A 23,900-nucleotide genomic window follows, 5' to 3' on the forward strand; every position below is an offset into this window, starting at 1 on the left:
AATAGAAGCGAAATTATAGCTAACGTTTCAGTAGAGATGGGAAATATCGACAATAATCGGTTATCGATAATATCGATACTGTGCAGTCCGATATCGATATTATCGATAAATATCGATAATTTTGTCAGTCGAATGGTATGTAAAGAGCCGATTTTCAAAGTGATTACATAGCCTTCATATATGAGAAAGGCAAAAACTCCTCTTCTTAATTCTACCTATTGTTTGAGGAGAAATTACTCATTGTCGAGCTCTTCTATAAGCTACCCAAAATTAACTCACATCTTAAAATTAGCTTCCAAACAAGACTAAACTTGGTTATCATATCGACATACTTGAATATACATATATTTTCAGATCTCGTCGAGCAGAGTCGAATGGTATATAACACTTGGGGTCTCCGCAGCTACGATCAGAAATCGGTTTTCCAGCAATTTTTATATATTGTAATTTTCACTGTCGGTTAGAAAAGATTGCGATGCAATAAGATAGCAACAAAATGCCGCAAAGATAGCGAAAGTGCCATTCGCATCGATTCAATCCCTTCGAGACCACGAGCCAGAAAAAAAAATTTAAATAGACCGTTACAATGACAAATTTCTATTAGCAGAATAATTACTAAGTAAACTTCAATCATAATGAATTCATTTTGATAATGCGTATGTGATCTGCCATCGGCTAGAACTGGCACGGATTTTTAAGCGTATGTTATTTATTTGACATAATGATTATTTTGTGCTTAGTATGTTTCCTTTTCATTCATATTTTGTATTAATCGATGCCTTGATCTTCAAAACTAAACTAAACTATTACAAAAAATTGTAAAAAAATTAAACTATTACAAAAAATTGTAAATCGTCCACTCCAAAAAGTTGGTCGTCTTTGACAGATATATATATTTGTTGATGCTTTCAATGAACAATGAAATAATACTGGTCGCTAAGGATTATTACCAGTTGAAACTGTAATTGACCTCAATCCACCAGTCGAATAATTTTTCTTGTGGCTCTAATGCTAGTTAATTTCAATACAACAGACAGCGAAGAGGTTAAAACAACTGTCCAATATTCTGGCAGAGATGCCAGGACAAATTTTGTACGTCCGCGTACTAGAAATGCTCCTATGCGAGCTCAAAATTTAAAATGACGAGAAAAACCAAACAAATACCCTACAGTAATAGCAAAAGTCATTAAATTGGACGTATGTTTATAAAAACTTGGAAAATCTGCAAAAAGTCTGCTTGACTGCAAACTCTGCTAACAAACGAAATTGCAAATTTACATAGCAATCTGCAAACCTGGCATCCATGGTTCTGACGCTCATTATTTCGCTATTCTGCGACGATTCCGTCGCATTCTATGTGCAGTTGAAAACCACTATATTTCAATAGAGAACGACAAACAATTGTTGTACTATCTCAATTCTAACAGAACTATGATGTTTATTAACACATTGTGTTTGCTCGTGTACTTTTTATGGACACATGCCCAGGGAACACCAACATGTGTTCAAGCTTATTTTATAGGGTCCCAAAAATTGTTGAACTTTCTTAAAAACGAGAGCAAAATCAATATAAACTGGTTTTGTGTTTCTCAACAATGACTATTCTGTGAAATTAAGTAGAACCTAAAGTACTTTACACCCTATAGAGGATCAGTAGGGAATTAATTTTAGGTTTACTTATTTCGGAGTAATCTCTCATTCAGTATAAACTACGCAAGCGAAATAAAAACATGAAATTGTAATTCCAAATGCAACCATGGAAGCAATATCGAATATCGATATTTTTTGTCTGTGCTGTAAATTATCGATATCGTCGATTTCAAGCTTATATCGATATTATCGATAAATATCGATAAGTTTCCCATCTCTATTTCAGTCCTACGCGTAGCATGCTAGAGCTAGGTTGTTGCTAGACAGCAAGACAAAAAGTGCCATAAAACGGTTTGAAGCTTCAATTGGTATGCTCTGATCTTGTGTCATGCAAGCTCGGATGAAATACCATGTTCCATGAAATGCACAACTACTCCAGGATAAATTTTGAGTACTTAAGATTAATTTCCAATTTATATAAGATGAACTCGATTGATAATGAAAAAAAGTTTATCACTTCAACCGGAGTCGCAGAATGGTAGAGAAATTAACCGCTATAAAAATAATTGCTTTCATACAAAACTTGAACACAAGCTTGGCGTAGAAAAGCTTAAATATCGAAATCGCAAGTATGTGCAAAAATTTAATTGCATACATTTGGGATATTGGTGTAAATTCGTCGGCTATAATATAAATCAAGACAAACGATGTTCGGTGTTGGTTTCTAATCAAGATCAATCTAAGCAGACTCTCGTGCAATTGCGGATTCAAGAGTGTGACGATTGATTGAACTTTTTGATTTTAGATTATTAGAAATTTTGGTTGCATTGTTCCACATCAATGGCACGAACAACCCCATTGGGCTGATCCTTGTAGTTTTTTAAATTTGATTTATATTCATTTCAAGCTAAAATATGATTGTTACAAACCAATCTCTCCCTTCAACAAAAACAATGATCTCTGTTTGATTTGAATAAAAATTTGGACTAACCAAACCAAAAATATATTCGTTCCGGCTGAGTTCATTGTTGAAATAAACTGACTATTTTTTACATGCCAACCAAAGTTGAGTTAATGCTATCGGCAATGTCCTCGTTGATTCAATCCTGCTATACCTTCATATCAAGAAAAAACTTGGTACAATTCATGATATTATTATTATATATTATTATTATTCATTTCCTAGGGGGTTTCCAACAATTCATGTGTATGTATTGATGATTAGGTATATTTAAAAAATTTGCATAACATTGCATAACAAATTTTCTTTACAAAAAATATTTGATGCATGTTCCCTGTTTTGGTCGACCTGATGGAGCACCGAATCGTTTGGATGCTATAAAATAAAAAAAAACAGGGCTTTACAGCAGTATGTGAATAATTTTATCGTGTAGCGAAGGGAATGACGAAACGATCAAATGTCTTAAAAAATTTCAAAATTAAAAAAAATGGTTTTTCAGAAATTTTTCAGTATAAAATATAACCTTGTAAATTAGTTTAAAAGAAATCATTTTATTTCTCAAAACAAACAAAAATGTATGATGTCAACAAACAAAAGCGTTAGTTGAAATAGCTAAATTTAAGGTAATTTATTTCAACTAAAAAGTTTGTGAATTTAAAGCGCAATAATTCTTAATTTTATCTAAAGTTCGTTCATTCATAAAAAATGTTTCAACTTGAATTGTTTGTCAAGAAATTGACAGGAACGCACAAGTAAAATATTTGTTGCTTTTACCAAAATGTCGTTTGAAACAAACTAACACACTGAGTAAAACTGATTATCATGTTTTGTAGTTTCAAGCAGCAATATTTTCTATATCAAATCAGATTTTCTTTTGTCACTATTTTAACAAAAAAACCGTTGCGTGAAACCCAAATTTGGTTATATTTACAATTTTTTTCTCTGCGTGTATTTTTTCATACCCTATCTAATCTGTTTTTTCCCCTACTGTGATTCAGTTGAAGTATTCAAAACATTGAAAAATTCTTTTCTAGATACATGAAATCATATTAGATGAATTCTTTGACGTATTCGCTATCGTTAACTACAAACGAAGCAAAGTCTTGGTATTGCATTCCAGACTTAGCCACTGATTCATAGCATGAAGAACCATTGCATGGTTGGGGCTACGATAATACTGACATTAAACATTCTTCCTATATTCTAAGTGTGATATCGCCTCGAAATCATACTTCATCTTTTATAGAGATCCCTAAATCCACCATATGAAGACTTCACGTTGCAGTACTGGCCAACGCCCCATGTCTCATTCGATGGATTTGTATGCTGGCTTGGGAATCTGGTAGAAGCTCGCGAACTATGAAAATGTTTACAAAAGAGATTGATTATTGGTAGAACACATGCAACAAGCACTCACTATTATTAAATCTATTTACTACAAAATATAATATGTTGCTCTCATATTATTTTCGAAGAAACATACAAAGTTTCAGAAAAACGAATGGACGGATCAGTAGAACTAATTCTGTCGGTACAACTATTAAGTTTTCAAGGATTCTTGGAAATGAACGGTTTTCCTGATCTCTAGAATACATCCTAATCTGAATAAGTTTTAGGAAGGACTGATTTTCCAAATAGCATCAAAAAGACTGATTCAGTGGCAGTCTTGCAAAAGATTGAATAATTTAATGTGTTATCACAAGCACTGCAGGTGTATTTGAAAGAGTGTCTCCAAAAGCGGTTCCTCTTTCTGCGGAAGGCTCACGATGGTGTGACGATTTTCTGGCCGAATTTGTCATCATGCCACTTGGGTTGGTGTTCACGTTAATCAATTTCCATACGTATGGTAATATGTATACAACTACTAGAAACATTTTTGGTTATAAAGTCGTTTGTGATTTGGAAAAATATGCGTCGCGCAGAACTGGCATCAACTTGAAATCCAATCATTTTTTGGAACCGCGGGGCAAAACCGAATTTTAAACCCAAGTAGCAATCCGCAACTAGTTCTGGTACGCCTAAGTCCCAACTATGTATGTTGCAACAAGAGCACGAATATTTTTTTTATCTTATACTGGGTAAAACAAGGTTACAGCAATGTTTCTTCATAACATAAGTAGTTACGAAATAGTTATTTAGGTTTCAAATACCACATATTTTTTTTCATATTGAATTAATTTTAATTTATAAGCTATCGTTACTTAATCCAAAATCAAAGTCCTGGCATTACATTCCTTTCGTGGAATTTGGCCTTTCTGCTTCAACAGACTCCGCAGCCGATTCTAAGCGTACAGAATCATTGCATGGCTAGTGCTACGATCCTAGTGACACTAAGAGACCAGTGTCCTATGCATTGAACCGCCATTTTTTTACTTTATCCAAACATATCTTTAATCACAACTATGCTACTAGTTAAAAATAAGTTTATTTGACTACAATAGTCAGGGCCGACGAGAAAAAAACGGGCCCGGGGGATTTGAATACGGGACCCCTTCGTTCAGTGAGCAAAAAAGCAAAAACGAACGACTTTACGACTTTGGAAGATTGAACGAGCAATAAGAAAAATTTTGAAATCTTCGAATTTCCGGGCCAAAAAATCCCGGGCCCAAGGGGATCCCCCCCCCCCCCCCTTTTGCGGCCCTGTCAATAATATTAACATTTAATTTGAATTTGACCTACTGACACTATGAATCCTTCCGAGGCACGACTCGAACATACGAGATCAGGCTTGTTGGAACTGCCGACCAGGGAATTTTAATAACCAAGCCCTGTAATGAAACCTTAAAACGTTCTGCAACACGTTTCCCAAGCAAAATTATGAGTCTTTTTAATGCGATTTTTTTATGCGGTTACTTTCTACGCGACTTTTTTCCGCGGATTTTCGAAGTTACGCGTTTTTTTACGCGGATTCCCCAAGTTACGCGGTTTTCTTGTTTTGTTTTGGAAATGCATGAAACTTCGAGATCAGGTGTTATTCTGATTTTTTTTTAGGTCAACTCTTTGACACTTGTTTAAATTACACCAGATCTGGGCGTGTCATGCATTTCTAAATGTTGGGCATTAAAAAATTTTTGTTTAGTTTTGAGGTTTTTTTTACGCGGATTTCCGAAGTTGCGCAGTTTTTTTACGCGGTACGTATCTCCCGTGTAAAAAGAGACCTCAGTGCAGAAAATTTCAAACTTTGTTTTTTTAAAGGTGACGTTATTTCAAGCTACCTCAAGAATTCAGCCATATTGAATGTATTGCAGTATATGGAAATGGTCTCCAATTTGTGTCGCATTGATATTGCACTCAGTGCAGCTTTTCGATGTGTACAGCTGGATTAGTTATTTATGATGCGGCAGCGCAAGTGCACTCACCTATCAAGTTATTATAGATGCTCGCCGCTAGGTGTCCCGTGAGTTGAATTCAAATCAGTAGTGTACTTATCAGTAATAAGCAGTGTGGTAAAATTTTAAAATTTGAAAATGAAATTTATGGCCATTGACTGTCAGCATATCCCTGCTCATTTATTTGATTTTTGCTGTCATCCCAAGTAGCACACGTTATTACACTTCAATAACAGTAACTTATATGACACAAATTCATGGAACAAGTTGAAGACTTTGCAACGTGCATTATAACTGCTATGTAACCTGAAAAGCGTAAGAGGCGCAGCTTGTGCGACTTACGACGGGTTGCCAAACCACTTCTCAGTAAAGAATATTTGATTTGATTCAGCGCGCACATCAGTCACAATGAAACAGAAAATATAAGTTTGTGTCAAGTTACAATTTGTTGATGTTTTTCCCATTCAACATTTACGACCAAAAATTGGCACCCGATAATGAGAGCTAAAATCGGTGTTGAACCGTCGTTCGCACCGCATGCGTATAGCTCTTGGCTCCTGGAAAATTTTTTTGGCTACCTAGAGTTTCATTGATCAAGTCTTCAGTCTTTTTCAAGGCTACCTGAATTACTAACAGTCTTTTTAAAAACTAACAATTAGTCAGCCTTTCTCAAGGCTATACAAAAAGTGATATTCTAATGTAATCAGTCTTTTTCAAGACTAGGAAAATAATCTCCCTTTTTTAAGGCTAGCTATTCAAAGAACTATTCTTCGAACTAATCAGTCTTTATTAAGACTACCACAAAATCAGTCTTTATCAACACTTTCCCAACTAGGAGTCGAAGACTAATTTAGCCTAGTTAATTTAATTTCAAATTTCATTCATTTCATTCGTCCAACCGGAAAGGCAACAAGCCTAAGGCTAAAAATAATTCAATACGGAATAAATCACAATCCGTTATTCAACATTTTTCTAATAACATTCACGATCTTATAGAATCTGAATGTAAAAATAAAAGACAACGGACGGATTTCCCTTCCGTTGATCCTATGCCGTCTAACAATATTTACGAGATTCTTCCTGAATCCGATTGTAGCGACATAGAAGAAAATTCTTCAAAAATTCCCAAAATGGACGCTTGTCGTTCTGGGAAGAAACATCAATCTATGTCACCAGTGATGGTGATGATTTCCGACTTCAAAGCATTCCGGATTGAGCTTTCTACTTTTCTCCCGGAAGTAAAAGTCTCATTTCAAATCGGACGAAGAGGAGAATGTCGAGATGGATTGGAAAATTACGAACGTCTTATCCGATATTTGTCGGAGAAACTTCATAAATTTTATTCATATGATATAAAATCAGACAGACCCTTCAAGGCTGTCTTGAAAGGCTTATCAAATGATCAAAGTACTGATGAAATTAAAAATGAACTAAAAGAATAGCTTGGTTTTGTCCCTTCCCAAGTAAAACATATGAACAAAGAGCGAATGGTACTTCTAAACCACGCTCTGGAATTTTCCATGAACTTTACTTAATACACTTCAATCGAAGTGATGTAAACAATTTGAAAACTTTAGAAAAAGTACGTTTCATTTTCCACATTAAAATTCATTGGGAACATTATAGACGGCATAATCATATTGCAAACTTAACGCAATGTCGTCGTCGCCTTCCAAGGCTTCAACAATGGAACCAAAAATTGTCATTTGGATATACGGTGCTTGAATTGTGGTAAATCGCATTCGAAAGACGTTTGTCCAATGAATAAAACTACTGATAAATTTTCATGTTCAAATTGCGGTGGAAATCATAAATCCAAATATTTGAAATGTCCTGTCAGGGAAAAAATGTTAAACGCTCGTTCGCTTAGACAACAAGTCAAATCAACGACCTTAAATTTACAGAACATACCTGAAAATCGAAAAACCGTTACAATACCACGCCTAAATCTTCTAAGGCACTTATTTCTTCGAATTAAAAACAAAAAACAGGTACGCCTGCCAATTCCTCTTCTAACGAAAACAATTTATTGACAGGTAGATCAACCTCGTCATCATCTTCTTCTAATGACAGTTACGCTTTGGTAACAGGTAGAAAACTACCACTTAATTTTACTAATGTAAATAATCAAAACACAGGAACGCCTTGCAGTTCATCTTCTAACGAAATCAATTTATTAATAGGTAGATCGGCCAAATCATCTTCTTCTAATGGCAGTTCTAATGGCGGTCTACCTACCAATATTCTTTCAATGTCATTCGCTTCTTTAAACGAAGTCGATTTAGGCGATATAACGGAAAATAAAATGATCTACCTACAAGATCAACTTTTTCAAATGATCATCCGAATGAATTCGACTTCATCACTTTTTGAAGCATTTCAAATCGGATGGCAATTTGCAAATAATATTATAATGAATTTAAAATTTAACAGTAATGTTAAATAATTATTTGAATATTTTAAATTGGAATGGTCGATCTGTAAAATCGAGTGAAGATGAATTTTACAATTTTCTCAAAGTTCACAAAATTCATATTGCCATTGTGACAGAAACTTTTCTTAAACCAAATGTCAAATTTAAAAGCAATCCAAATTATGTGGTTCATCGATTTGACAGGTTTACTGGAATAGGTGGTGGAGTTGCCATTTTTGTCCAACGGCAAATTAAACATCGATTTTTACCTTCTTTCAATACTAAAGTTATTGAAAGCTTGGGAATCGAAGTTGAAACCATTCATGGAATTTATTTCATCGCTGGAGCATATTTGCCATTCCAATGCACCGGCGAACAATTAAATTTCTTTAAAGGCGATTTGCAAAATGCAAAATTGTTTACAAACAGTACAGCTGAACTGTCAAAATGTGTTCATCCGATTGAGGTTAGTAGTGACGGTAAAAACTCTAATTGCACTTCCGGTGGAGCTCTCAACGTGTAAGCACTAGTGCGATGAAATTTGTGTATTTCTCGCGATTTTTTACGTTCTGGAGTGAATCAGTGTTGCGACGCCGCAAAACTATCATCGGGAATCACTGTAAAAGCATTTACAATCGAATATAATATTAATCGCAAATAATAACATAATCGAACACATAACCTAACGGGCGAGATAGATCTCTATAGGTCCCAGCCCTGTCAAGTTGACACACCAGCAAATAAAAGAAAAACCCTAATTGTTTTCGCTGTTGGTAGTGAGCAAGTTCGAATGAATAGGCATGAACATCAACACGATAACCAAAATTTTCTTCAGCTAGAATTAAAAAAATGGAGGGTGGCGGTTCTCATTTAAATTTTTGATTATCACTAGCAAGTTTAAATCGATAATTTTCTACTGTTTGAAACGTAATGAGATGTGTTTCAAAGTGTTAAAAATGAAAACAGAAAGAGGAAACTATTAATTTATGCTTATTCTGTAGTTGATAATTAAGCTAGCATGACTGATTTACCTCTCTCAAACAATTGAAAGAGATATTTTGTTATTTCAAGAAATCAACTGACGGTGGTTTAACTGACTTTCGACTGAAAAAGGTTTCAATTAAATTGAATGAAGTTTTACTGGTAATGAACATCTACTGGTGGTCTTATTGATTTATCCGACATTCAATATATTGTCACATTGTTTTTCTAGATTCTAGGGTTTTTTTTTTGCCTATGGACATGCAATATCAGCGATGTGAATGTTTTCGTTTTATTCATTTATTTTTTCCATGCCTATTTTACTTACACCAACCACCAAGCCTCAAAACCAGTCGTAACGGTATTCTCAAATGGTTGTTTCTTCGTATTTAGTATTTCGTTTTTGTGTTATTTTGTGGTGGTTTGACACTTCGGATAGAGTTCGAATTTGAAATGAAGTCGGATGAGATGGTTCAGAATTATCCATGAGATCAGACACTAAAAAGTTCTAAATAATACACTTTTGGGAAGTTTTTCGTTTGGCCTAGCTACTTGTCATTTTTTATACTTTATCCAATGGAGATCACATTTTCACGTGTCCTAATTTTCATAGGAACAATAAAAAATAAATTCATCATCAACAATTTTCTTCTATATCTCTTCCTCCTTCCAGCTCGTACATGGGCAGTTCCAGTGCACATTCGCGTGCCTCCAGTTTGGCGGAAGACACCGTCGACGGTTACGTTCCTATGGCTGCTCCAAACCACACCGAAGAATACGTGGATATGGATCCGTCTCACAACAGCAGTAGCAGCCGAACGATGGCCGTTCCAACGGTCACTACGGCTGGCGGCACAGGTAACATTAGTTCGGCGGCTTCCAGCTGCAGTATCACATCCGGAACCCCTTCGACCGACATGCGCTTCTCGGAGTATCACTTGGAAAAAGTGGTGGCTCGGTTCACCCCCAGTGAAGACGACGAAGTTGATCGGCCCCTGCGTACCTACTCGGTGGGAAGTCGACTGGAGCACAACAAAAGAAAACTGCGTGTTGATATGTTGAGTTCAGAAGCGACCACGAATTCTAGGGCTCGCGCCTTCTCGGTTGGATCTCGAGCAAAAGTGCCCCGGTCAGAGTTGTACAAGGGTGCTCCGATCACTGCCCCGTTACTATCAACAGGTAGCTCCGGTAGTATGCAGGAGAGCAGTAGCAATACTGGAAGCATTACCAATTCTGCTATCGGTATCGATGTGGCTTCATCGAACCTGAGTCCTAGTGTGAGTGGCGTTAAGACGGGTAAAAAATCTTCCAGCGCTCCGGTACTAGCCATCAAACCGCATGGATCTTTCGATCCGATGGAAAACCTGATGGAGATTGATTATGGAACACATTGCCACGGTGATCAAGACGTAAGCCATATGACACCCCTGAAGTCATTGGAAGCCGATGACTATATGGAGATGACCCCTGGAAGCGGTATTCACAATGCGGGTTATGTTGAAATGAAACCTGGTCATATAATATCGTCGGGAAACGCAAGTATAGTCGAAGACAGTGACTATCTCGATATGAGACCGGGTGCGGGACCCGAAACGAATCTGTCAACGAAAAGCACAAGCTCACCTATACAGATAAACTCGCCGAAAAAATTTAACGGTGGCGGTAGCAGTAACAACAACAACAACAATAACAACAACTATCTCGAGATGTCCTCTCGATCAATGGGAACATCTTCGTCGTCTTCCTCATCAGCAACGCACCGTAGAACAAAAGTACCTTCGGAAGATTACCTGAACATGAGTCCCTTAATGATGAGTGGGGCTGGAGGCGGCGGAGGAGACAGCGGCAACGAAGATAAAATGACGCACGAAGAAGACGAAATTGTGGCCCCTAGCAGTGCACCCGAGGGCTATATGGAAATGTCGTGGAATCAGGGCAAATCCAATCTGAAGGTGGAAAACAAAAAACCCGCTTCCGATGAATACATTAACATGGATTTCACCCGTCGAGAGGTAGGTGGATCTTTGCTAGGAGCAGAATCCCGACTGAGTTCGCAGCCCATTGCAATTCAACCGGGTAATGGGAGTCGGGCATCTTCGGGAGACCTTTTGGAACCAAATATGGGCGGAGTTCCGTCGAATATTCCAAACTATCTTCCTCTAAATCCAGCCGTGGCGCAGCGTCATTTGGTAGCTGCGCAAATTGGATTTAGTCCGAAACAGAATAATTCCCGACCGAGGTGTGATTCAAGAGACAGTGGAATCGTGACACCCTCCGGTAGTCAGGCGACGATCTTTCCGTTTAGTCCTGGAAGTCCTATCAAATCGTTTACCGTCACTTCCGAACACAGTGCTGACGAACGAAAGTGCTTCATGGACGGGACGACCGGTACATTGCGGATTAGTGAGATGGAAGAGGAGAGCAATGAGTTCCTGGTTGCAGATAAGCAACAACCGCAACAGTCAAAAGATCCAGAAAGCAGTAAGTTAGAGGATCTAAGCCATAACTATGCGGAGTTGAGTATTGGTCAACAACAACAACAACAGCAACAGCAGCAAATACCTGAGAAAACTCGACCAAGTTCCTTTAGCAGTACCAAACGAACAAACCTTAGTTTGATTCTAACGACGTCTACTAATACCAGAACGACGGCCACAGTCACGACAATGAGGTCGACTACGGAGTATCCAGATTACGTCAATTGCAGTCCCATCGCAACACCTGTGACTCCGAAGCCAGCAACTCCAATGGCTCTAGACGACCAAGCTGGTGATTACGCTATAATGAACCCCGCAAGTTTGAGGAAACTCTCAAGTACTTCGCAGACGGAACTCACCTCGACTGATGTCGGTCTTCCACCTTTAACCAGAAAATCAAACCTAATCGGTTTCAGACCGATTACCTCAAGTCAAGATGAAGCACTGCTTAAAAAATGCACGGGAACTTCTCCGAAACCAGTGTTCTACCGGCAACACTCGGAACGTCGCGCCGGGCCCTCGGGATCCGAGATTTCGAATTTTGAAATGCATCACCGCACTAGCAACTCACGCCCGAACAGCGTCAACAGTGAAAAAATAAGCAGCAAATGTCTACCATCATCGGCCGGATCAACGCGTCCGAACTCGGCCAACAGCGACAGACTTCCTACCATATCTGCTACCTCATCATCCGCTTCCTCTACATCAACGCTGTGTGAAAGCAAAAACCAGAGTCCAACCGCATCGAATGCCATGCTTGCTGGTGTTGGTGCCATGACAGCTTCCACTGTGCGACCGGAATCTGTTGCCTCGCACTCGGATTCGCACATCATCTCACGGCCTCCGTCGGTCAGTTCGGAGCGTGAACTACACTACGCAAGTCTTGATCTTCCACCGTGTAGCACAAATCCTACCGCTGCATCGGTTGCAGCTATGAATCGAATGGAAGTGGATTCCGAAGCTGGTGTAGCTTCGTCGGCTCCGGGTCGCCATGGGGGATCTGAATCGCTGAACTCTAGCCCTAGTCCAAACTCCGGATGTACCTCGCAACAACAGACTGGTTCTGCCTTCACCTATGCTCAAATCGATTTTGTCCGCTCGATTGCGCAGGCACAACAACAGCAACAACAACAACAACAACAGCAGCAGCAGTCGTCAACCAAGAGTGGCCAACAGTAAATGTAAGAGAGCACATCGCGACATTCACACAGGTACAATGATACTGCCAATCCGAAACAACAGAGAGCCCCTCCTTTGAATGTAAGTATAGCAGTTAAGTTCTGTGCCCCTCCAACGATGAGCAAGAAGAAAAAAAAACGATGTAAATATAAACACACACCCATAAACAAACACATACACAAAGTAGGCACCGAGTGCTCGGTGAACGGACACCCAACTTTCGGATTAGGGAAGTTCATTGTTACCTTAGTTTCGTTATGTGTCGAAGCACCTGTCTGTGGCGTTTGGACCGCAAAAGACGCCGTAACCCCCAAGCCGTAATGTCAAAAAGGGTCTTGCGTTTATTCTCCGGCATTTTCCTTCGCTAGAGAACCAAACAAGAGAAACAACCTCTCTGTTTTAAGTTAGTTGGTAAGCATGTAAACGGATAAAAGAAAGAAAAAATATTCCAAAAATAGTGTAATACAAAACAAAGCCCAACACAAAACGAAACGAAAACAGAAACAGAAGAAACCTTGAGATATAATATGAAAATTCAAATGCCAAAATAAGCTTTACTTGATTTTCTTGTTCTTTTTTTTCTTTCGTTTACTTTCATCAGATGATAAGAATGGGAAAATTAGTTACACACGACTATTTATTAAGAAACACACACACACATACACTTGAAGATAAAACAAGCCTAGTGAGTAAGTAAATTAATTGCAGAAGGTAAGCAGTAAGTTTAGTCTAAATATAGAAAGGGAAAAAAACAACTATAGAAAACTTTATTTTTTATTATGAAAAATCAACTTTTTAGCCCGTAAGAGGATAGATTTAGTCGGAAAAGTATAACTTATACATATTTAAGTTTAAGGGAAAAATAAGAAATGAAATGAAAAATATCTACTATATATACTAATGTAAGCAAAAAAACAGTAGCAAGATAGGGTCAAAACCTCTAAACTATTCATATTCATATATACACAGAAAATGCAGAAATACATCAAAATATGCAAAACACATATAAAAAAAACAATATCTGCGAATCGTTGAAACAGAAGATCGAAAAATAAGCTAAAGGAATCAACTCTAGGGATACGTTTAAGTATAGAGCCGAAACGATCCTGCGTGTAGCTCGCAAAACAATAACCCCTCGCGTGAGAAAAAATTAGAAGTAAAGTCTGTATTTTTATGTACATTTATACCATACTGCTCTGGCGAATATGGAAGAAGAAGAAAAAAAACGATGCGCAAACTACTGTGGGACTTGCCGATGGTTCCGGACAAACAAACAAACAAACAAAAACCACGGTCAGCAGACGGTGTTTTAAAAATTCGAGTGAAAATCGTAAGGCTGGAATGGCAATATTTTTTTCGTTTTTTTACATTTAATGGGAGTTTTGTTTCCGCCAAGTTAACCCCTACTTTGTAGTCATACGACGATTTTGATTTGCTATACCAGATTATGTAAGTGTGTATTCGTTCTTTTCAATAATTTGTTTGTCGCACGGTTAAATCGGCTATGGAGAAAGAGTCATTCCAAAAGCCACCTAGACCAAAAGGGGCTCCGTTTATAATACTGTTTTGACCTCAAAGCAGCAGTGATTCCCAAAGTGGTCCGCACCTCCTACCACTGGGTGATAACATTCGAATCATAATTGAGCGGGGAGACATGTTCAAAGAATGGTAATTATTTTTTGCGAAGAAAACAAAATGAATGGAACGTGCTACAAAAAAAATGGATTGTAAATCAAAGGATTGTCCTTTTGTTATGCGTGACCGTAGTCCCGGGTTGGCGGTTCAATGCATAGAACGCTGGTCTTACAAGCCAGTTGTCGTATGTTCGAGCCCCGACCTGGAAGGATTCTTAGTGTCAGTAGGATCCATAGTACTAGCCATGCAATGATTCTGTACACTAAGAATCGGCTGCGAAGTCTGTTGAAACAGAAAGGCCAAATTCCACCAAAGGAATAGAATGCCAAGACTTTGCTTTGACCGAAGTTTGAATTTTAATTACTATTTTCGTAGACATTTTCTGTTCCATCCTAGGAAAATTTTTACGTTTTCCGATTATTGTTTCATGGTTTTACACCAGGTAATTAGCTGATTTAAAAAATCCGGTGTTTATTTGAAAGCTCTTAATTATGCACGATTGTTTTATTGATTTGTGTAAATTAAAATATTTTACATTCTCCTAGAATCCTGGAGAGTATTCAAACTCAGCTTTTTTATTGAGGAAAATCATTATATTAGTGGTTTTTCAAACTTATCAGCAATTCATCAATGAGATATTCATGGACTTTCGATTTCGATATGCAAAATTTGCAGTTTTGGTGACTGAATTTTGTACAGTTCAAGATTTTTAAGGCTAAATCGAGTCGGTTTGTCTTCGATATTCTATTCGTTGGTGGAGAGGAAGTATCTCATCCAGCGAGGCTTGGCTCACTCATTTGTCATCGCAGTTTTTGCTTTCGTCATTGGAGTTTTGCTACCTCATGATTAACCGGTTTGTGCAAAGTGCTTATCATTATTTTACTTACTTTTACGTTTCGTCTTGGACTCGTCAGTAGCTGTTCATGTTGAAACACCGCTAACGCCAAAGTGCGGTTTCACATGAACTACGAAGCAGACGTAAAGTTATTGCTATTTTCAACTATTCAATTTTTACACATTGCGGAGCAAACAATAAGTGTGTTGCAAATAGCAATAACTTTACGTCTGCTTAGTAGTTTATGTTAAACTCCTCTTTGGCGTTAGCAGTGTTTCAACATAAACAGCTACTGACGAGTCTAAGACGAAACGTAAAAGTAAGTAAAATAATGATGAGCAGTTTGCACAAACCAGTTAATCGTGAGGTAGCAAAACTCCAATGACGAATTAAAAAACTGCGATGACAAATAAATGGACGAAGGCGCGATTAGCGAACCAGTGAATGTTGAACCACAGATAACAAATATACAGGCTCACATATGAACTGTGTGTGAAATGTTTCTCAATCAAAATCGTGTGAAATGTTTTTTCGAATATGTTTTCGTCTGATATTTTTTGTTAGTGTCATTGTTATCCCTGAGAAACGTACCTTGTTGTAGTATTTTAGTGTTGGCATTTTTTGTCACTGAAGTGCTGGAATTGCTTGAAACTAGGTAGAAGTTATTTTCTCTGATTACTCGCAAAGGTTGCCGAAGTGGGTAGGTTTTTGACAGTGCTATTTTCGACCAATTACCTCTTCAAGCGCATACGTAATACACGAATGCCTTCGCGTGCACCAGGTACAAATATCTTCTTAATGGAAAGATCGTCGTATTGCGCCATTAGTATATGAATAGACTCTTCTCTTAATCTCTTAAGTAACAGGGAAGATCGGACACGCACTCGTCAATGGCTTTGTGCTCTGCCTTCGCCGGTATGTTAGATTTGACATTGTCGAACATTATTATTTTCCGCCACGAATTTGGTCATCTCCGCCTCGACAAAAAAAACATGTATATTACATCATACGTTTTGTTTAACTGCAGCTCTTGTACCGTTTTTAAGTCGAGACACATTTTTTTACTTCCACTAGGTTCCAATTTCGCTTACTAAAGATCTAAAACTGCTCTTTCTGAATAACAAAAACCAGTTTTGGTGATTGCCGATAATTTGTCAGAAGCTGCTCGATATTTATCTATATTCTATACAACATTTTTAATCCGGTAGAAGATGCTACAAGAACTCGTATCTCTCAATACATGAACCGTGAGAGAATTTTTCTACATTTCATACTCTGAGTATTTCACGGCCCCTTAAAAAATACAGTCTGATAATAATTGATGCTGTGTGCAATTTACCAAGAGAGAATCGCAAGTTGACAATTATCGCAGAAAATCGAATCGATTATTCGACTTGATGATTCTCATACATGGTTGCAATATTTCAAAACCCTTGTGTGGAGTATTCACATATATTTTCATAGACACAACTTATACAAAGATTATATGCACATAGTTAGAATAAGCGGCAATAGTAAAATGATTCTATCGCAATTATCGACTGCCCGTATAGAATCGTATCGCGAAACGAGAATAAGCGACCGTTTGTTGCTTCAGAGAGAATCCCCACAACAGCGTGCTAACCTTTGATTCTCAGACAAGTCATCGAGAGAACCTCGCTCTCACACTGGTGTCCATTCTATGTTAAATGAACCATGCCGGTTTTTTGTTGCTGCGATGATATCCGTCTCTCTTTGATGGCACTGATTGAATCGTGTGAAGAGTTGCTAGTAAGCGTTTTTTGATACGATAAAAGCCATCCCTGACAATTACAATTGATCTTGGTCGATCAATCAGCCGTGCCGTAGCTTTTCGATCCTTGAGGTTTGATCATCTTGAGATCGTCTTATGGTTGTAATTTGTTTTTACCACCGAGACCGTGGTGGAACATCTGCTTTAATCAAGTCACGTAATGAAATTATCTGAATGCCAATATGAACTTGGAACTAATTATTTACTTCCTATTCACTTTTTGGATTTATTCAGCTGCTGAATGTAATAGTTCATTTAGGTTTTAATCTTTGATAGGTCAAAGTGTGTCTCAAAAAATTCTAGGGAGAAACTTATGTCAAACTGTTTCTGAGTACCAGATCTCAAAATGAACTCCGCTGCTTTGCTAATACAAAGCAAGTCGTAGAGCAAGAGTTCAATGCCCCGCTTAAAGCAATCGCGTTATAATTCACTGTATCAGAAAGCTTTTCCTTCTAAATCTCTACATTGTTCATCATTCTCTCTTGTCAAACGGATCATTTTCATTGACCATTTTGATTGGGATGTCGTCCGGTATTCGGACGACATGCTCAGTCCACTATAGCTAGCCAATTCTCTTATCTACTTTTCTTTCATTGCGCACATCCCATGTCCGGACCAGAACCAAACGACATTCAATCTTGGATTGCAATTCTCTAGTCTCTCTGCACTCCCACCGCACGCGCATTCTCCTCGATTGCACACATCCAGCTTTCGGGAGGTTTGCCTCTCAGTCGACGTCTTTTGGCAGGTACTCTAATAAGCTGGTGACTGATATCTCTCCTGACATTCTTGTTACATGTCCAGCCTAATGTAAACTGTTGTGATGTATCAGCCTTTCGAATTCAGCATGTTTGGCAAAGCAAAGCCTTGGTATTACATTCCTGTAGTGGAATTTGACCTTCTGTTTCAACAGACTTCGCAGCCGATTCAGAGTTTACAGAATAGAGATGGGCAAAACAGTTCATTTCAAAGAACCGTTCAGTGTTGCAGAGTTCTATTAGAAAAACTAGTTCTCGAGAGCCGTTCGTTCGTTCTCTTGTTTCGTGAATGACAATAACCGAGACACCGTTCGCTTCGGAGTCTCGAAAAAGATTGAGCGACCAAAAAAGGTCCACGACTTTGAACTAAAGAACTACCGTTCTCAAAAAAAGAGCTATTGGTCATTCCTTCTTTCAAAAGAACTAGTTCTTTTGAGCCGTTCGCGAACGAATTGCCCATCTCTAGTACAGAACCATTGCATGGCTGGTGCTACGTTTCTACTGACACTACGAATTCTCCATGTTCAAATATGATTCATGCGTTTGCTCCATTTTCAATGCCGAGTACTCGAAACTTTGTTTCCTTCCATGACTGCATGCTTCTTGACTGCAAAACGTAACAAGGAGTACCAACGTCTTTTTAAAAGCAAATTTTGAACATATCTGCAAGCTAGAGAATTTCAGCTGACTACAAAGGACATCAACAAAGAAATTGCACTTGTATTGTTTATTTTCAGCACAGTCAATTCGACGTAAACATTTCAAAAGGCCTAAAAGCTATTGACAGATTCTCTTTGTTTACTTCCTTGTGTCGACTATATCTGCATTCTTACACAAATATTTGTTAAATATCTGGTATTGTAAGAAAAATGGAAACATTATCTTTCATTTTACACAAATATTTTGTAAGTAAACGTGAAAATTGAGGAGTAATTAACAGAAGAGAAGTAAGCAAAGAGTAACTCTCATTAGTTTTTGTGACCTTATTAAATGTTCACGTCGAGTTTTTCATATATTATCTAACGGCGGTTAAATTCTGGTTTATTGTAGTTTACACGCTCTTTAATCATAATTCATTATATGAGTTGCGATTATTCAAATTCATAAACTGGAACAATATGACCAAATTTTATTGTGGATTTGAGTGAAATTTACTCAAGCCATGAGATCTCTTGCATTTAATCATACGTTAGAGTAAGTTTTGGAATATATGAATGAAAATAATACTTCAACAGCGTTTTGTAGTTAAATGCGTTTTCACTGACAATCAAGTTTTAGAAGAAATCGCTCATTGTCGAACTTTTCTATGATCTACCCAAAGCTAGGCGGGTGAAAAAATTTGGACTCCACCCAAGTTTTAAGTAAATAATCGATTACTCTTTTTGAGTTCATAATGGATAGGTACTGAATCATTATCTACTCAAACTTTGACTTGATCGTAAAAAATAGGTGGTGAGTATTCCCAAAGTTGCCATGACAACACTTTGGGAGCTCGTATTGTTCACCGACCGAATTGTTTTTGTTTCTATCGTTCCGATCGTAGGCGATCTACTTTGTCGACTGTGTCGGCCGCGGTATGAAAGCTAACAGATGGTCCACCAGTGGTTCTCCAGTGCCTCCATCACACCTGCATCGTCCATAATTACAGACTTCCAGTAAGAGCAAGATCGGCAACAGGCTTTACAACCTGCAACCTTTTCCAGTTTCCCGTAATTATTCTCACTCTTACCATCACTTTACCGCCGTTCGTACTACATGTCCAGCTCACGATAATCACTAGTTTATGGCGCTTCCGAAGTCTTGTTAACCTTAATTTGATTTAATTACATGTAATTTGCCGTATAAAATGTAACCTTTTGTTCTACGTTGTACTGAATTATTTCGGAAAACTCATAACATGAGTCATGTCTACGCTGATATAGGAACTTCATAGCAACATTCGTCACTGTAAATTATCGTCTTTTCCAGTTAAAAAAATGTCAGAAAACAGGTATCATACTTTGAAACGAGAAAAATAATGCCACAACACCAGCCTTAGGAAACTCTTGATGTTTCATTCAAAAAAGTAACATCTTTCTAGTTTGGATCGCAATTTGAATTTAACTAATCTATATTTCTTATTGTAATCATTTTGTTATCTCCTTTTCCTTTCTTTTTTTATTTTATACTGATGCAGATTTTCCACGTTGAAGATTTAGTTGTTTAAATGTGAAAAACAAACGCTTATGATTATTCAATCATCTCTCGTTTTCTGTTCGGTTTTGCGAATAGCGTGTTTCTGTTTTTGTTTTTTTTTCAATCCTTGTTCAAGTTTAATTTAATTTTCGTTTGGTTTCGTTTATCGCGAACAAAAAACTGTGTTGCGCTAAACACACTCTTCCTTAATAATGTGCATCGTTTATAGAATAAATTTCAATTAATAGCACAGTCGTTTTATTAGTTCCGGTACAGCAGCACAGGCATGAGCACGTGCTCTGTGCTTTTCCTCTAAGATGAAAATAACAATCGCAGTAATATTGAAAAAATATTGTTGATAGAAGCTCATTAAATTAATTTCTCAACCCTTCGCCTTCGTTTTTTGAATGTATTCATTCTACGTTAACTGATTGCTCATTTCATCTAATATAAAAACACGTTGATAGAAAAAAAACATCTAAAAACCCACGTTATTGCTTGTCTGACTTGACTTGGTTCGAATGGGCTGAAGCTAAGAAGCATAAAAACTTGTAAATGATCCCATTCATAAAAAAAACCGAGTGCAGCACCCGCCCTGTTGATTTACTTTTTTTATGGGGCAAAATCTGTACAGACTAAACCCACGATATATGAAACGATGAAAAAACATCGCAAAAAAAAGAAAATCTATCATTTCATTCGGAACTCAGCAAGCGAGTCTCTTTATGCGGAACGAGAAAAAGTGTGCAAAACTAAATGAATAAACAAACATGAGACAGTAGGCTAATTTTAGGCAAATTTTTGGTACATTATTCGGACATACTAAAAGTGAAGATTTCCCAACAATGAAAATTAAAATCCAAAAATAAATCTTAGATCAAATGTTTGTGTCAATCTGAATTGACCATAAAAAGTAGAGATAAAAAAAGTTAGTCTTAAGAGCCTATCTCGATTGAAGGAAGAAAAAAAAACAGATGAAATGTGTGTTGGTAAGATTATTTCACAGCTTTTATTTTTGGCATAATGGAATGTGTTTACACAAGTGGAAGAACTAAGCATCAGCAAGAACAGAAACATGTTGTGCAGAATCCTTACTAGGATTAAGCACAACGATGGCATTTTTATGGCGTATGCAGAACAGCGGAGGAAACTTTATTCCGACAGCTACATAAAACATGAGAAAAGAACACTTAAACACTAAATTTAAATAAAATTTAAAAAACACAAGAAGAGAATTAAACCGGAAACACTGTGTTCAATTTACGACTCTGAATTCATACATTGATATTGATCAGCTTTACTTTTTATTGTAAAAGAAGATAAAATAAAAGAAAATGCAAAATATATTACAGAGAAAGGTGTTCTATTTCGTTTGTCCGTAAAAGTATCACCTCTTACCCGCTTGTGAGGCGAAAGCCTGGCCGGAATGCCTGCAATCAAAATTGCGCCATTCTCTCGCCGTACGTATCTTGCTTATTTCGCTCTTCCTACAGCAATCCACAAGACTTGTGATAATGCCATTTATTCTTAGATCATTTACATTCCTACTTTAAATGACGACAATTCACTGCATAGAGTAGCGCAGCCGATTCGTGGAGTTCGGAAAACACCTTCTAAATGTATCGGTCATACAAATTTACTTTGGCTATACTGGTTTCGGATTCAGGTTCCGGAAGTAGTGATCTGGAATTCCAAAACTCAACTCACATCAATTTCTCAGAGATAAATTAACGTTTAAGTACAGATAATAGCACGAGGAATGTGAGGCCATTTCAGAGCGATCTCGCTCTTCATTCGCTTCATTAATGCACGCTAATGCTGGTTTCTTTTCTGATTTACCAGATCAATAATCTGAAGAACTTCAACGAACGGTTATTAGATCTCGCTCTCACGAATGATCCCCTGTTCTTCGATTTACTTGAACCTCCCATGCCGCTCATGAAAGTTGACCGCCACCACATTTCTTTTGTGCTTCATCTGCATTCCATAGTACCTCGTGCATCAGACTTGGATGAAACGACTTTTGATTTCAATCGGGCCGATTACTCAAAGTTGAATGAGTTGATATCTGAGATAGAATGGACCGAAATTATTCGCGGTGATGCAATCGATGACGCCGTTTCATCCTTCTACACAAAATTGTTCGAAATTATTTCGCATAACGTGCAAATTAAGCTACGCTCTTCTCAAAAGCAATACAATCAGCCCTGGTGGAACGCTGAGCTCCAGAATCTACGAAACCGGTTAAGGAAGGTAAAATCGTTACTTTAAAACTAAGTGTGAATGGCATAATGCAGAGTCACGTGAACAAAAGGTCCGGCACTCGAAGTGTAACCAACTTCAGACCGCTCGCGCAGCTGACGCACGGGCATCAGCTCTCTAGAAATTTGGCCGAAAGCGGTCAATTTTCGAACATTGTATTTTCTGACGAGAAAATTTTTCCAATTGAGCAATTCGTAAACTCTCAAAACGATAGGGTTTGCTTGACCGACCGTTCATACGAGAATTTGAGTCATCGATTGGCCACCAGGAGGCAGCACCCGCAACAGATAATGGTTTGGGCCGCTGTAATCGCAGATGGGCGCTCTCCAATCGTCAAGGTAAATGCGACATATTATCGGGAAAGTATTCTGGAGGTTGCTTTGAAGCCGTGGGCAGACAAACATTTCGGTGGCAGACCATGGACGTTTCAGCAGGACTCGGCACCGTCTCACAAAGCTCGAGTGAACCAAGAATGGCTGAAAAACAACGTTCCGAACTTCATCACAATGGCTCTCGAATTCACCAGATGCGAATCCAATGGATTATTCTCTTTGGGCCATTTTGGAGAGCAAAGTCCGAACTAAAAGATACACCAGTCTCGAGACGCTGAAAAAAGATATTGTCCGCGAGTGGGCCAAAATACACCTGCAAGTCACATTCGGGCAGCTTGCGATTCGTTTTTTGACCGTCTCAAGGCCATAGTCAAGGCAAAAGGTGATCATATCGAGCAAAAGTGAATTGATTCTGAATTTTGTATTATTTTTACACATTTTGTACTTTGAATTAAGTAAAAGTAATTTTCCAAACTGAATTTATGGCCTTTTTAATTGGTTACACTTCGAGTGCCGGACCCTGTAGAGCGTCAATACAACTCTTTACGCGTGACTTCGGTTCGTAACTACATACAGCGCATCGAGAATAATGTGAAGGTCAATCCGAAGACTTTTTTGATGTATATCACCAGTCGCAAAAAATCGAAAGGTATACCAATTAACGTTCGTTATAATGGTGAATCAGCCGATACATCACTGGGTACTGCAAACCTATTCTCGTCGTTTTTTCAAAGTGTGCTAAGTAATAACTCACCACCCTTGACAGAATCGTACTTGAGCGGTCTACCCCATTACAATCTCAACATACCACGTATAGTTTTCAGTCAACAAGAAGTTATCCGAAGAATGCTGTCTATCGATGATTCAAAAGGTGCAGGCCCTGACGGATTACCACCTTTCTTTATCAGAAATTGCGCAGAATCTCTTGCTACCCCGGTTTCTCTGACTTTCAACCGATCTCTCAGTGACTGCGTCTTCCCGACTGCATGGAAAACTACATCAATAACTCCGATTCACAAAAGTGGTAACATTCACGATGTAAGTAATTACCGATCGATTCCAATTCTCAGCTGCCTACCAAAAATACTCGAAAGCATGTTGCATGATATCCTGTACGAGTCAGTGCATTGCTGAAGAACAACACGGGTTTGTAAGAAAACGTTCGACTACAACAAATCTTA

The 23,900-nt window shown here is 37.9% G+C and overlaps 1 protein-coding gene across 16 annotated transcripts in view; it reads left to right on the forward strand.

The window, feature by feature from the left end:
- The window catches only part of LOC131427345 (insulin receptor substrate 1), a 632,725-nt gene extending 616,554 nt beyond the window's left edge, over positions 1-16,171 (forward strand). For all 16 annotated transcript variants that reach the window (XM_058590455.1, XM_058590456.1, XM_058590444.1 and 13 more), the window contains one exon: positions 9,948-16,171. In XM_058590455.1, coding sequence (XP_058446438.1) covers positions 9,948-12,930 — 2,983 coding nt within the window. In that variant the 3' untranslated portion in view covers positions 12,931-16,171. The remainder of the gene's footprint in view (positions 1-9,947) is intronic.
- The last annotated feature ends 7,729 nt before the right edge of the window (positions 16,172-23,900 follow it).

This window comes from Malaya genurostris, chromosome 2 (assembly GCF_030247185.1).
Source record: "Malaya genurostris strain Urasoe2022 chromosome 2, Malgen_1.1, whole genome shotgun sequence".
NCBI lineage: Eukaryota > Metazoa > Arthropoda > Insecta > Diptera > Culicidae > Malaya > Malaya genurostris.